The sequence below is a fragment of the Harpia harpyja genome, chromosome 13 (assembly GCF_026419915.1).
Source record: "Harpia harpyja isolate bHarHar1 chromosome 13, bHarHar1 primary haplotype, whole genome shotgun sequence".
Taxonomy (NCBI): Eukaryota; Metazoa; Chordata; class Aves; order Accipitriformes; family Accipitridae; genus Harpia; species Harpia harpyja.
In genome coordinates, this window is record NC_068952.1 from 17820391 (window position 1) to 17836382 (window position 15992).

The 15992-nt window shown below is 42.4% G+C and overlaps 1 protein-coding gene across 7 annotated transcripts in view; it reads left to right on the top strand.

The window, feature by feature from the left end:
• TTC7A (tetratricopeptide repeat domain 7A) overlaps window positions 1–15992 on the top strand; it is a 184818-nt gene that overhangs the window by 121462 nt on the left and 47364 nt on the right. For all 7 annotated transcript variants that reach the window (XM_052805960.1, XM_052805962.1, XM_052805963.1 and 4 more), the window contains 3 exons: window positions 977–1093; window positions 5018–5115; window positions 12482–12616. In XM_052805960.1, coding sequence (XP_052661920.1) covers window positions 977–1093; window positions 5018–5115; window positions 12482–12616 — 350 coding nt within the window. The remainder of the gene's footprint in view (window positions 1–976; window positions 1094–5017; window positions 5116–12481; window positions 12617–15992) is intronic.

A 15992-nucleotide genomic window follows, 5' to 3' on the forward strand; every position in this document is an offset into this window, starting at 1 on the left:
GTTGCTGTTCTCTCTTTCTGAAGTTGTTTGGATTCCCCAGGAACCTGCAAGTCACATCCACAAAACTGGTTTTAGGATTTTCAACATTCAGCTGTTAATGTTGTATGCATATATGTACATATATGTGCATCCAGTGGATTAATTGCTAGCCATATTGAGCTAATTCAAAATGAAAACATTTAAAGCAGAGAAGTAAATTTACATTAGTAAATCAGAAATAAATTCAATCATCTTGGCAGTTAAAAAAATATAATGGGTGTTGTGAAGGATGGTGTTAAAAGCCATGCTAGCAGCAAGTGGTAGGTTGTGTCATTGCCGAACCTGTCTTCTAACCTCTGTTTGACCTAATTCTGCTGAATTCCAGTGGTCTGTGCAAGTACATATTCTCTAGGTATAAGAATAGTAGCAGGAGTTACACTACCTAGAACAAGAATGTACAAGGGCTATCAGCTGTCTTGCCTAGGGGGATGAGATGATTGCCAGCTGAGGTTAAAAAAAGGCATTTCCTTCCTGTGAAGCGTTACATAATTGTCCGCGTGTATTAAGTGTGTTGGGGTTTTTGTCTGAAATTTGTTATATAAGCCAGTGCTATAAGAAGATGCCAGACCAAGAAAAGAGCCTGGCATATGTATTAAGGCAATTCGTTTTTATTCTGTTTTTAATGCTGTCCAAAATAAAATGAGATTCATTTTATGTTTCACCTTGTTAGCTTTGCAATGCATTGCTTTTAACACTGTCCTGCCAGCTTTGTGACGCAAATTTGACTGCAGCTGAGGAAGATTGTTAATCCTCTCGTCTCCTTGTGGGGAATCAAAGTTGAGCCAAATGAAATGTTTTGTGCTACAGTGTTTTCTTTTATTGCTGCACATACAAGGCAAGTAAAAATGCTGGCTGCCAGGATCTCGCTAGAGTGATACTGATTCTCCACATTTATGAGATGCCAATAAAACAGAAATTATTCTTTTTCATCTTGCAGCTTACTCTTCACCAAAGTAAAACTGGAATGGATACATAAAGGACCTGAAGAGGCTCTGGTGACATGCAGACATATGTTGCAGATGTGGCAGATGGTATATAATGTTTTACAGCACAGGTAGGATTTTTCCACTGTCTAACAAGTTCAGATTTCATAATGGAGATGCAGTTATCTTCTTTAATTGTCTAGATACTTAAGTTATTTTGCAGAAAGGGTAATAAACAGTACTGTTTAAAAAGAAACATAAGTAATATTTCTAGCTGTGATTAAAAAAAAGTGCAAGATTTTAATAGCCATGATTTAAAAAAAAACAAAACAAAACAAAAAAACCCAACAAAACAAAACCTCAATATTTTAAGATGGAAGAAGCAGTTTGAACCAAGGGTTTCTGATTTGTAATGCCTAAACATCTCTATCCTTATTCAGATGTCCAGAATGGAGGGCAGATTCCGCCCCCCACCCCGGGTGCTGAGCATCCATGAGTTATTGCTCAGAGTCTGCAGTAGTTGGCACCCAGGAATGTGGGGGGGTGACACAGTCCTGAACTGAGTAAGCCAAGGAAAGGCACACGGCTAAGACTCTATCATATGCTGTGGTTGCATGCCAGTAGCATAGCCTGGTCCTAACAGGGCAAGGAAAGGACTGAAGGATGTAGCATCTTTCTCCCTTCCCTTGTCCTAATAAATCTGCATTTAAACAGTGCTAGGTTCCCTGTTTGTTCCCTCCCTCTCATCTCCTTCCCCTCTAAAATGAAAAGTTCAGAAAGTGTGAAAGTTACCAGGTTGGGTTTTCTTCCTTTCCAGACCCTTTGGATATTGTCCTAGTTATGATACCACTGTACAACTGTCTTGGGAATGTTATCCCAAGACTGTACTTATCTTTCACCTGTAATGTCCATAGAGGTTGTGTTTGAAGGGAAGGACAGCATGCTTGATGGCAACAGTCACAACAGCAGACTGATGAAGCTTGTATTGTTCCCCAATTTCTGTATGCATTTACATAAACTTTATAAACACCAGAAGTGTATGTACAGAATGATGCATGTCTATATACAAGTTGTCCTTGAGGGATTATTAGTAATTCCTTGTTGCTTTAGCTAATGAGCAGCAGACCAAACACAAAAATCAAGATATTTACATAGCAGCAGAGAAATGGTCTCTTACAGGCTGGAATCATTGATTTCCTTAGGCCTTAGTCTCTTTAGCTAAAGATTCAGTCATGTACCTCTCACATGAATAATCTTTATACCCATGAGTAGTCCTCATGAAGCTGATCAAATTCACACTGAACAATTATGACTAAGATTTACTCTTGCTAGGGGGGGCTGCAACTCTGAGACTGAAGAGAGTACATTGGAAAACAGACAAATGGATAGTTCAGCCATTTGGACTGCATTCGGATCCCAAGCTGTGCTTTGGCTGTTATACTTAAAAACCCAAGATGTGATAGCTTTAGAGACTTCTTATAAGCTTTAGCCATAGAAGCCTAAACAAAACAAATGGCTTTGCTTTTGCTTTTAGGATCTCTTAAATGCGTATTTCACTGCTATTTCCAGTGGGACTTTTTGTCTTTCTCAAAAAATACATCATAAAGCATTTTCTGTTGGGAAGTACTGCTGGAAAGGTAACAAGAATGAACTTGGTACCTGCAGTTTTAGACTGGATTCAATGATCCAGGAAGCCCCTTGTATGTATTAAGCAAATTGCAGCAGTATCAGCTAACAAATATGTAAAATATTCCAGGTTGGCCTTGTAAAGGAACTTAAGGGGAATTCTTATCAATGAGACTTGGACACAGACATTTTTCTCTTGGAAAAGAGAAGCCTGTATTTACATAAAATTGAGAGTTGTTGCACCCAATACTCTTTACTAGTTCAATCAGCAGTTGATCGCCTACACCATTAAATTGCCCTTTAGTTACATTTGGTTGCATTTGTCTGGCCTGAGTTTCCCAGCTTTGCAATCTTGCTATGACTCTGGTAGACTAGAGAGTATTTCAGGGCCAATATTTTCTCCCCAGGCAGCTATTCACATGCCATGCTTGAGTCCTCTCTTGTCTTCTCTCTGATAAACTGGTGCCTCTGCAGTCTCTCACAATCAAGTGTTTCCTTCAGCAAACATGGGCAGTGGAGTGGCAACATATCCCACTGTCAGCCTTTCCAGGGCTGTATGTGGAAGGCAAATCATCTGTTTGCTGTCCCTTCCATGGTGCATGGAAAAGCTTTCTTGGCTGAAGGCCTTGTACTGCAGCTTTGAAGGAGTAGTTCATTTTCAGCCCTTCTCCAGGATAATAAAGCTGTTGGGAGTGGCTGTTTTGCACAATGCAGTCCACTTGGTTTTCAGGCTAGGATTTCAGTCCGTTTTCCCAGTTAAAAGGCCATGCTGTTGACTGTACTGAGGTGCATTTTGTTAACAGAAGTGATCTCATCAAGCCTTCTCTGAATGCTGTTTTCCTGTGGTCAGTTTTTACTGTGGCCAAACTTACGCCATCCACCAATCTCCTCACCTGTCCTTTGTGTAGGAGTATAGCATATAAACCAGTGTTCAGCCTTGTGCCTGAACAGTGACTTCATGGTGATGGCTGCTGCATCAAAGCAGTGCTCACCTCATGGGAGTAATATTTTGAAGTGCAGCTGCCATGTTCCTGCATACGCAACGCATCAGTAAGACAGAAATGTCCCTATGGTTCCACCAGCATCCCCCAGCCAGGGCAATTACACTTGGGTTAATCCTGGCTAGGCAAGGCTGAGCCCCAGGACAGAGAATTTAATTCTCCCTTGCATCTGTCACTACATGATAGTCTCAAGTGGGGTATCAGTGTAGAAACCTGTATGGAAGGAAGGGAGGCCCAGTCAAGGCCAGAGATTTGTGCAGACAGTCAAATGCACAAGAATTCAGGGTCCATTAACAGAAACCCCAATTTTGATCCCGAACTCCAAGTAAAAGATTAATTAGCTATTGTAAATATGATTATCACTATGATGAATGACAGTAAGTGGCTTTCAGTCCTAGATTGTTAGCTGGGAATGATGAGACTTGGTTTATCTTTTGCTATTGTTTTCTGTGATAACGGAACAATCATGTTTAAAACAAAATAGCAGTCCCAAGCTAATTCTAATGCTAGATTAATGCAAATTCAAGAGAATCCTGTGCAATCCCTACCAAAGGACTGATCAGACTGGAAGATGGGGCATCCACAGCAATCATGACTCTGTGACAGCTTGTCTCCCGGGAGGAATATTGTCCAAAGGCTGAGCTGCAGGCTTGGAAGTGTGCCAGAAAAAGTAGCCAGGGCAGTCACTTTTCCTTTTGATATTTTGTCTCTTAATGGGTGATGAGAGGAGATATCATTACCACCTGATGCTGGGGGGATGGCAGACTATGTGATGACAGGAAGGCTCAGGAGATCTCTGTTAAGTGATTTTTCATTAGGTACATGTTTGGGGTTTTTTGGGGGGGGGGGTTGAGTTTCCTGTGAGGACAGAAGTCTAGTAGAAGAGAAGATGAGATAGTCCTCCTTTTATAAAGTGGTGCTATGTGGTAGCTTTTATTTTCCTCTTTGTTTGAACAGAACAAAGAAAATAATCCCTTTGAAATGAAGAAATTGGCGCCTGGGTGGAAGGTGGTAATTGGTCTGTTTCAAAAGGATCAGCACAGCAGACCTGTGAACAAATCTTTCTGCAGACAAGCCCAAGGGATGGTGGTTATTCCTGGGCATGGGGCTGCTGGTTGGCCTCCTCTGGTCTGGCTTCTAGCTGCCAAAATGTTCCTCGTCCAGTGGTTTGCAAAGACTCCGAACGGCCAAATAAACTGATAGCAGCACGTGCCTTGAGGGCCTTGCTGGGCGCTGTCTCTCTGAGCTTCCTGTCCATTGGCAGGGTGGGGGTGTTAAAACAACACATTCAAGAAGCTGATTGCCTGCAACTGGAAAGCTTCAGTTTTCAGTTCCAGTGGCAGCTAGATGAGACTATTGCCTGCTTTCAGGGGAACGTTGTCTCTCCGCTGAAAGGTGGCCAGGTAACACAGTTTTGTTTCTTTACAGTGGCTCTGAGAAAGGAAGTAGTGTGACAGAAACACCAGTGATCAAAAAGCATAATGGACTGCATCTCACACTCCCGGATGCTCATGATGCTGACTCTGGTGAGGAAACAAGATTTGTGCTTTCCTGTCGTAAATTCATGCTTTTGTGAGAGAGGAATGTTTTATTTTCTCCAGTGAGGGCAGGGGGGCTGTGCACGCACATGTTGCTGGGCTGGTGGTCAGGAGGTCCAGATCAGTCTCCAGGGCCATCTCTGCTGCAGAACGTGTCACTGAGGTTTGTCTGTAGCTTGGCTTCCCCACGCATAAAACAAAGAGATGAGTTCCTGCTTTCTTTTACAAAGCTCTCTGAGATGAGCATGAAAGGTATTAGATGGGAGTTCACTATACTTATGCAAGAAATTTATAATTCAGTCCTTTTTTTTTCCTCCCCTCCCCCAATTTAGTCCTTTTTAGGTGTCCTGATCAAGCCAGCTATTATTGTGGTTTTGGAAAGCTGAGTGAGATTGTCAATTCCTATTAGAGAGTGATTTGCTTTGGGATTTGTACATAAACCTTGTGATGCTTTATTATATGGTAAATACACATTCACAGTAACAGATATAGTCAGATGGAAATAACCAAGACATCAAAGCTAATCTTGGCAGGAAGGGGAAAGGCAGCTTTCAGAGTGCTGCTGACTTGTGATTTTATCATAAGTCTCGTGATATTTGGTGCTTCCTTTAAAACCTTAACTCTCAAAATCAGATGATTATGTGAGAAACTTGCCTTTTAACTTTGAAGTTTTTTTAGGGAAGCAACTTTCTACTCTTTCTATCCTTGTGGATGTAGAACAAACACTTGCAAAAAAATGAACCTTACAGACTTGGGAATTGGACAAGAATATAAAAGCTTGTTTAACTGTTAGCTTCTTTAAAAATAAGTCTCATGCTTTGGGGCTAGGGAATTAGGGTTTGTCTGAGTTTTAACCATGAACATTTGGAATTGGTAAAACTGAAGTCACATGCTCAGCATATGTGGCTGAGATGGAGGACAAGTTCTTATGTGTTAAGTATGTGACTTGTATTAAATTATGTGTGTTTAAAACCCATTTACACCCACCAATGGTTAAGAAGCATTGCAAGGTTAGGTCTTAAGCATACAAACGTTCAAATATCAAAACATTATTCAGTGTGTCTGCTCTTCTGTTTGTAGTGTTAAACCCTTAGGGTCTCTATTTATGACATTATAATCTTACTGATTCTATACACACATATTTATGTGATTTTTAATCTGTTTATTCCATTTCCCTTTTATTACCCTTTGCTGAGATGAGTCCGTATTTTGTCATTTTTCTCATTGTTTATATGGCAGCGTTCTATAGTCTTTGGCTTAATTAAAGAGAACAGGCCAAATTCAGCACAGATAGATGAAGAAGATACAGTAAATTAATATGTGCTGTTTGGCATATTAAAAAATATCTGGAAAAGGGAGTTGATATGACATGAAAGTTTCCTAGTGATACAAAATCATTTAGGATAGTCATCACCTGACAGTAATTGTGAAGATTTGTGAAATATATGCTATCATCCCTGATGCTGGGCAGTAAAATGGACTTTCAGTTTCAGTGAATATATGAAAATGGTTTGGAAAACACTGTAGGTAGGTTGCAGAATCCATCAGCCACTAGGCATTACTAGGAAAGCAATAAAAACCAAAAAATACTATTTGTCACAGTACTTCTGATATCTATCCAATTCCTACTCTACTGCTGAAACAATGAGTGGTTTATGGTGCCTAGACGGTAGGGCTGAGCCTGGACTGATTCCTGCCCCTTCAGCTCTAGCTGGTGCTTAACGGTATGTGAAAGGAATTCTGGGTGTGCATCCCATGATCTTCTGGAGATCCCTTACCTTGCTTTGTAATTGTCTGGAGAAAGGAGTGTGGCCAGGTTTGGGCTGCATGCACTTCACAGCCATGGTTTGAGATTTTGAGACCAAATTGTCACCAGCAGAGCCTGTAATATTTTGATATGCTGGTGTGCCGCCATTCTAAGACCTCACTCCTGCCTCCTGCTTTCTCCTCTGCTGCAGACCTGCAGCACCTGCTCCAGAGTCACAGCAAAGCTCAGGCATGTTTGGTCTCTATGTAGTGCCCTCCTCAAAAAGCACCTGGGTTGGGTACCTGTTCCAGCCTGCTCATAGCCCAGTTCTAGCACCCAGCATGCAGTGGAGCAGCTGTAGTTCAGAAAGTGCTGTATGCCATGGTACTGCCTGCCAGAAAGAGCAAATTAATGTAAAGTACAAACTTTAAACCAGCTTTTCACACATACATAAAGTGATTTGCACTGAATGCAGTTTGGTTTTAGCCAAGAAATTTATTCCTCCTCCACTTCGAGAATCTAGGTTTCCATGCTAACGTGGTTGCACCCACAATGGATGTAAGGATGGGGCTCGTACTGAAATTACACCATCCACCTTAGCGCAGGACTGGCACTGGCTGATTTCAGCAAGGGTCTGTGGCTCTCTGCTGTGCAGGCTCCAGGTGCTGCCATTCTCCATCTGCAGAAATGAGGCAACTGAGTCTGTTGTCCTGGTTGGGAGCCTCTTTGAAGACAGTAGGAGGTGAGAGTGGAGAGTACAGCTCTAGCCCCTTTCACCCTTGTGCCTTCCCAGAGCTGCGGCTGTGGCTGGCTGCTTTGAAGGAGGGAGGAGGTCTGATATTTTTTGCATCATTCTGGAACAGGCTCTGGTTTCCATTGTGAAATCCCCTGGGAGAGTGCGGCAGTATCACTGTAATGCACAGGCACTCTGTGATCTCTGGGCTCATCACTAAAGGGGGGATTACTGCGGCTAGGTTTGACACTGGCCTCTCGCTCAGTTAGACCACAATGAGATTATTTGCTGTGCCAGAATTTCAGGTTTGCTGCCAGGAAGATTAATTCCTTTTTATTTTCTTCATCTTCTCGTAACAGAAGCAGTGTTCCTAACTAAATTCACTGATACCAGTCAGCTGCCTTGCTGTTTCATTCTTTTTCTGATTTAGTCTTATCTTATAATGCTCTCGCCTGAAGTGATTTAGGCTAGGGAATTCTGTGTTTCTTATAAGCCTAGTAAATCTACTGAGGTACATTTCTATTTTGATAGCAGTTTTTTCGTAGATGCAAAATATTAAACTTGGTCCTTCTTGGTCTTATATCAACCCTAGAACAGTGCTTTAAAATTATTTAGATATATTTTGTATGGGTTATAGGCAGGGCTCATTGTGACAAAATCAATTTTGTTATTTTTATGATTTCTTTCCAAAATGTGTGGAGAGCTTTACTGTAAAATGTGAATTTTATATTCTGTGTAGTGGAGCTGTTAAAAAGAGAAAGAGACTGCACTAAAATAACAAACTGATGTGATGTCTTCTTATGCCAACATTTGCATGTATTTTGAGGCATGACATTAAAGTTCTGTGAGACAGGTTTTGTGTTTGGGTTTTTTTTTTTAGCATATAAAGATCTAAATTTCTTTAGGAAGAGATATTTTATAATGAGACATTCAGAAACCTTTTTTTAATGTTTGAAGTTTTTCTGGCTCCCCCTGCTGTCATGACGCAGACTGGACAGACCAGGGAGTCGTGTTTAATTTGAAATTCCCTCGGACTAAATTAAGGTGAAATGACACCAAACGATCAGTTAAAGATTTTATTTATGACAGAAGCAAACTGAACTGGGGAGGCGTGGTAGTAGGTAGCAAGGTTTCTCACAACAGGAATTGGCATAAGACTACTTCTGTAAACTGTGTAACCCAGGGTCACCATATACATCAATTCAGGGAATAAGGAGATCCCTCCCGTTGAGTCACGAGGTTCAGAGCAGACCCCCTTGCTTTCCAGACTCCTCCTCAGAGAAGGGTCTAGGGGCGGCTGGATCCACTCTTAGTCTCAGACTTGGTCAACGGTTTATATCTTGAAATGTATGAGGTGTAGGGATTGTGGAAAAGGAAAAGGAAAGAGAGAATAAGACAGTGAGAGGAAAGGGAAGAGAGAAAGATTTCACCGGTCCTGGGTCCAGCATTGGTTCAGTCAGCCGAGGGGTCCAGTTCCGGTGGGCTTGCACACCTGGGGCTTCAGTTTGTGTCCTTTTATTATCCTTGCCCCTTCTTCGGGCAGGCACCCAAACTCCTGAGGTTAATGAGCAGTTTGTGAGCCTTTGGGCTTGAAGGTCCTTTGTGGAGTAACTTCTCCTTCCCTGCAGACATGGCCATTGTTTGATCTTTGTATCAGAACAGGGAGCTGTGCACCCTCCAGCACGCCCTCCCCCTCCTGTTGCTGATGTCTGAGCTGATGGGCTTTTCACCTTGGTTCATTGCTGTGCAGGGTTCATCTTTAAGCAGAACTTGCCCCACCACAATGTTTGAGACATTAACTCTTTCAGTCTCTCACACCTGCCATGCTGAGGTCAGAGTGATACTGGTACAATACTTGCCTACGTCCTCTCTCAGGAGACAGCGTGTGTTAGAGGTATACTCTTTTCCGGCTCCAGTAGCCTTCAGCCCACCCCCAGGCTTACCATATTGCCTGAGGTTCAGAGCTGTGACTGACCCCCTTTCAGTCCAGAAGGGCCAGGCTGGCAAAGACCTTCACTTACAGAGTTTATTTGGGCAGACAAGCTTTAAGGAGCGTTCCTGTGAGCGGTCCAGCAGAGATGTGTAAGAACAGCAGTAGCAAACGTGAAGGTATGGGCTGGGATGGAGAGAGCCTTTTCATCTGGTGTGTGTTTGTCTAGAACAAGGACCATATCTGTGTCTGAGGCTGGGCAGGGATGGGAAGGGATTGGATGGTCTCTGCCTAGTGTGGTTTGCTTCCTTGTGTAGGCTGAAATAGAAAAGAAAATAAACATCAAAGGACTGCAATGCCAAAGGCTGTTTAATGCTGTAAATTGCTAAGTAACTTGGGTTCCCTTTTTATGGCTGTGCAAATTGAAGCCCACAGCACTGGGCAAGATCAGTCTCAAATTGCAGGCTTTCCCCTTCTGGCAAATACCCAGCTAATGAAGAGAAGAAGAGGAGCAGCTAACTGGAGTTCCTTTGAGTACAACTAGCTCATAGTGATATTCCTGTAAAGCCTGCTTTGTGAGGGAAGGATGCTTTAGTAGATCCTAAGTGGCTGTTCAGCCTCACAGCAACATGTGAATCTCTCCAAAATGCACAAAGGTGCCTTACAATGACATGGTCTCCTTGGGTTGACTTGGAAGGAAAAGAGGATTTCCCCAAGCTCTGTGAGGATGTGAGTAAAACACCAGCCCATCTGCCCACCTAATACAATCAGACCAGCATTACATACTGGTGCTTGCAAGAAACACAGCTCCAGAAAGCCTCTCTGAAAGAGGGTGGTCTTGGCAGAGAAATGTAATATTGCAAGTTGCTTTCAAAGCATGCTAACATGATCAGGAGTGCTAATATAAGAATCTGGTTAGGCTGACTGCAAAATCCCCAAAGCCCATGTACTTTTTTCCAAGTTTGCCAATCTAGAAGGCGGGAGGTCTGCCCTAACTTCAAAGTGCTCCTAATAACATCACTAGCTGTTCACATGGCCATTTTCTTGTTGCCTCTGCACTGCAAAGAAGCTGTCTGTTGGATGGCTGGGGGTGAGTGCCTGGTAGTTTTCCCTGTGTTAAACAACCTTTAGGGTTTCAGTGAAATTTCTCCCAGATGGAGGTGGGGATGGAAGAGAGGAGTGTGAATGGGCCAGGCAAAGGGAGGAATCCCATGCAGTGAAACAGGCTGAAGATGGATCTGTTAAATATAATAAATTCTCCATGCAAAGCAGAATGGCTTTTACCCTACCATTAAAGCCGTAATTGCTACATTACTGCACTGTCATCTCTTGGAACATTAGATCAGGAATGTCTTTGAAAATATATAGGAATTTAAGAAATGCATCTAGGAAGAGCACATTTGCATTTTCCAAGGGAGCCGTGGGAGGCGTTTGTGCTGCAGGGCGGTTTTGAAGTTCTCCTGCTTAAAATGAGTGACATTAGTTAGCGGTGAGATAATGGGACAAATATTTCCCATAGCAGTTTTAGGCTTCGAGTTGCACTTGCGACCTCTCCCTAACCATGACGCTCTCAGGGGCAGGCAGCACTGCCTCGGCTTAGGTAAAAGCTGTAGGCCGTATCCTGCCCCGCACCACAAAGGTGTCTTTGGGAAGGAATGTGGGCCAGAAATGTGCATCCCCTTGCGCGTGGCCGAAGGCTGGCTCCCAGCTCAGCGTTCAGAGGAGCGCCAGCCAGGGGACCATGCTTGTCTGCCTGTCGGCGCCCTGGCCCTGGATGATGATCTGCTGGTGAGGAGGTGTGGTTTAGCAACCCTCTCTTCAGCATGCTCCAGCTGGAAAAGCATGCTATCCCTCTCGGAGAGATCACTTAATGCATATGCCCCGTGACAGGTTTTTTGCCCTTCTGTCCCTTCCCTTGCCCAAAGCCATCCCAGCTTCTCTGAGTACCTGTTCCTAGGCTCTGCTGCTCCCTCAGGGTGGCTGCGGTGAGAGAAAGCGGGATTTTAACTCTGGGATCTTGTGGTCTACAAGGTCAGCCTGTAAGGATAGATCGAAGGGTAACGCTAATCGGCGCAAGTGCTTCAGTCACAGCAGCTCTCCAGAGAAAGAGCTTATCGACCTTAAAGTCACATTAAATATATGTATATTAAAATATTTATTTCCCAAAGCTTTACAAAGCCAACTCTGAAATCTCGTTTTGTAGCTTCTTATTTTGTTACCATCCTATTGGTACCCCTCTGAGAGGTCGCCTCACCAGTATAATCCCACCAGCTGTACTGGAGAACATGGTATCTGCCCATGCATTCTTCTTTGGACTAGCTTTTGATGTCATGTTTTGTCCCAGAGACGTGGGCGCCAAATACTTTATTCTTGCGTAAATGTTAAAGTGCGTACTAAAGGTTAATATAGTCAAAGCACTGAGCTCTCTGCTCCCCAAGGTTAAATGAAAAACCACACTGCCTCTAAACCAGTAGAACAGTATTGATGTCACTTGAAATGTATGTGCTGTGTGAATGGTGCCAAGCTACTCTAGTGCTGTACTAAGATTTTACATTATTGGGCCATATTTTGTAATTGTGTGGTGACAGTGTGCTTATAAAACAGGTTACTAATAAGTATTCGTGGGAAATATTTGATGGTAGAGCTCTGCTTTCCAAATGAGCGAAATACGGTTGCTTCCTTGATGAATGCTAAGCAGACCTTTATAAAATTACTGTTTCTTAATTCGCTTGTTAGAGCTGCAGCCCTTGGGTAATTTAATACGTTTTTTTCAGTAAATTAACCTTTTATAAAACATGGTTCTCCAGTTGATCATGCCAGTAGCGTTCTTATTACAAAAAACTGATGCAGTGAGTGGAGAATCAGACCTGCTGCCTTAATGAGTCAAAGAAATATCCCAAAGAAGTATAAAATGCATTATTGTTCTTGTTTGTTTGGTCCATAGGATCACAGCGAGCCTCTTCCCTTGCTGCATCAAGACTGGAACAGGCCATGTCCGAAATAACTATGCAGAGCAGTGCAATGAAGCAAGGACCTATGCAGCTGTGGACAGCTCTTGAACAAATTTGGCTACAAGCTGGTAAGTCCTGGACCACCTGGAGTTCCTTTTTCCCTCCAGTGGTGAAAGACATGACATAAGTATTGATGGAGTAGTTGAAATCAGTAGTTGAAAATCGCCTTATTTCAGCAGAAAATCTACCTGTCTATCCCAGCCGGTTTTTGAAATACCACTTATTTGATTCAATATAACAAAAAAAATACTGGAGTAGTGCGATTTTTCAGCTCACCTCTATTTTTCCATAACACACAGAAAACTTCAGTCATCACTAAAATATGCTTTTAAAAGAAGAGAGTAGGTTGTTCTTCATTAATAAATGGTAGTTGGTAGGGACAATTATTTGCATTCTTTTCCTACGTGTTTCCCTGTATTAAGACTGGGCAAACCATGTATTAAATGTTATTTAGGCTGGGAACTTTCCAATCTTTGCTGAGGTTTAACTGAAAATTATTTTAAAAAGCAAGTCCTCCACTCATTTTATCCCTGATTGTTTGAATCTTCCAAGGACTTGTAGGTTGCATGTCAGTTCAAGACACTCATGCAGAGATGCTACAGCAGAGCACATAAAGGGAAAAGAGAACAGCGAGAAGGAACTCTACCCAGAGGCAATCTCCAAACTTATGAGAGGGTTTTATGTAGGCCATTTGGTGAGGAACGGAGTTGCCCAGCACATTCCACATTTTGCACTCCAACATTTCAGGACTGATAAAAAGAGTTCTGACCCTGCAATTTTGCTTTTAAGTGACACGGCTTGTCTTCCACAACTGGGCCCACGGTTGTGCACCTGAAATTACATTTGAGTGCTGTGATTGCTTCTTAGATGTCTTTGCTACCATTTGCAACGAAAAAGCAGAGTCCACTGGAACCTCACTGATAATTTGCTATTCTGTATGCAGGAGAACCTTTCGAATTCTCATTTAGCTAATCTGTACAATTAACAATTCTCACATAAAACCTGGCAGTCTCACCCTACTTCTCAGCAAAGATTTTTATAGCTGTTTTTGTGGGCCATTTCCGACCAATTAGACTTCAGTTCTGGTACAAAATATGTGACATTCTTTTTGTTACAATTTGACTAACTATTAAAGAACAAAAGAAGTTACCTTATGGAATGCATCATCCTTTAACTTAATCACATGTGTTCACTTAATGGTTTGTGTGTATGTAAATTTCAGTGATGTGCTGTGGGCTTCAAAATCACTAGCAAGATTTTGCTTTATTCAGTTTATGCTCCTGATCTAAGGCTGCAGAGGAGGCTGGTGGGGAGCAAAAAAACCCAGAGTTTATTGTGATGACAAGTCAGGTGTCTGTTGTCCATCATCCTGCAGATAGCTCTAGGCAGTTTACATTTTTGCTGCTGTGTGAAAAGACAAAAGCAATAAAGACCTAGTGCTTGCCGTGACCTAGCTGTGAATTGCTGCGAGATTACTTTTCAGTGTAAATTGAGTGCCTTTCTCAAAGGTGTTAATTCTTTTAGATAGAATTTATTTTTGTAAGCTGTAACTTTTCTGTCCTATCATTTTTTAAATCTTTTTTTTTTCTTGCTTACTTTTAACTGGACTTGAATCAGGATCGATATTCTGAAAATACATACTGTTACTGCTTTGTAATTTCATTACTGAAGTCGGTTATTGTTATGGATGCAGCTTAATGAGCTCTTGGTGAGGTACTGCCCATTGTCTTCTCACAGTAGTGTGGAAGTCACTGCATTCTGGTATCCTGAGGAATGAGGAGAGGTGCAGGTATTTTGGGGTAGTCTTTACTCTCTGTGGAGAAGAGGACAGCTGAATAATTAGAGGACCTCTTTGAAGTGGGTCAGATCTTACACTGGGCTTAGTGAGTGGAATAGTCCAAAAGGGTATCACTGATCCTCTGTACTAGAATCTTTCTGTCATGGTTTAACCCCAGTCAGCAACTAAGCACCAGGCAGCCGCTCACTCGCTTCCCCCCAACCCAGTGGGATGGGGGAGAAAATCGGGAAAAGAAGTAAAACTCGTGGGTTGAGATAAGAACGGTTTAATAGAACAAAAAAGAAGAAACTAATAATGATAATGATAACACTAATAAAATGACAATAGTAATAATAAAAGGATTAGAATATACAAGTGATGCACAATGCAATTGTTCACCACCTGCCAATCGACGCCCAGTTAGTCCCTGAGCATCGATCCCCCCGCTCCCCCCAGTTCCTATACTAGATGTGACGTCACATGGTATGGAATACCCTGTTGGCCAGTTTGGGTCAGCTGCCCTGACTGTGTCCCCTCCCAACTTCTTGTGTCCCTCCAGCTTTCTCGCTGGCTGGGCATCAGATGCTGAAAAATCCTTGACTTTAGACTAATCATCACTTAGCAACAACTGAAAACACCAGTGTTATCAACATTCTTCTCATACCTAACTCAAAAACATAGTACTGTACCAGCTACTAGGAAGACAATTAACTCTATCCCAAGCTGAAACCAGGACACTTTACCATCTGGAAGAAGGGAAAAGGAGGAACAGGTATAGTCGTAAGAAGTCGATAACTTCCAAAACAGAGATATTTCATAAACAACAAATTAAACAGAAACATGTAGTTAAAAACAGTTGAGGTAGTCACATGCTTTTGCGTTACAACTCACCCCAAAATTAACAGCTGTGGAAAGCCACAGGTGATTAGCGTAACATTCTGACACCTGCGTCCCAAGTCCCTTCACATTCATGAAAGAGCTGCACCAGTATGCTGTAGATTTCTATCAGGTTTAGCTTGGACTTGTCCTTTTTCAGTCAATGACTCATCTTGTGACTCTAGGCAAGTTGCCTAACTTTTTCATACCTCAGTGTCCTATCTCTAAAGGGAAAAAATGTTAATCTGCCTTTGGGAAATGACTCGTGTATTGTTGGTTTTGTTGTCATTAACACTTTAACCTTTTTAACGTGAATCACAAATCTCTAGATAAAATTATTATCATTTCCTAACCTCATACTACAGTAAAGTTATAACAATGCATCTGTCCTTTTCAGGCACTAACCGGACGCAGTTGGCTATGTCTCTCTGTGTGGGTATGGATTTAGAGTGCCAGGCTGCAATTGTGTCTGGGTTCCATTAGAGCCGTTACAGTTCCCGTGCCTCTTCACATCCCAAGGCATGAAAAGTAATGGTACCAACTGACTGATCCGTTAAAGCTTTCTGCACTTAGATTGGAAAGAGGTGTACAAAACCAGCTATCCCACAGCTATGTGAGGCTGTTCTTTCATCCCTCCAGCAGCCAGGCCAGGCCACAAAACCAGCACATACACTTGCAAAAGACACCATTAGTGGGTGGTAGCTATCAGATGGTGCTTACATAGGGGAATGCTTACTGTATAATAGTCCACCTGCAGCTGCAATAGGAGTTCCTGCCTTGTGCAGAAGCAT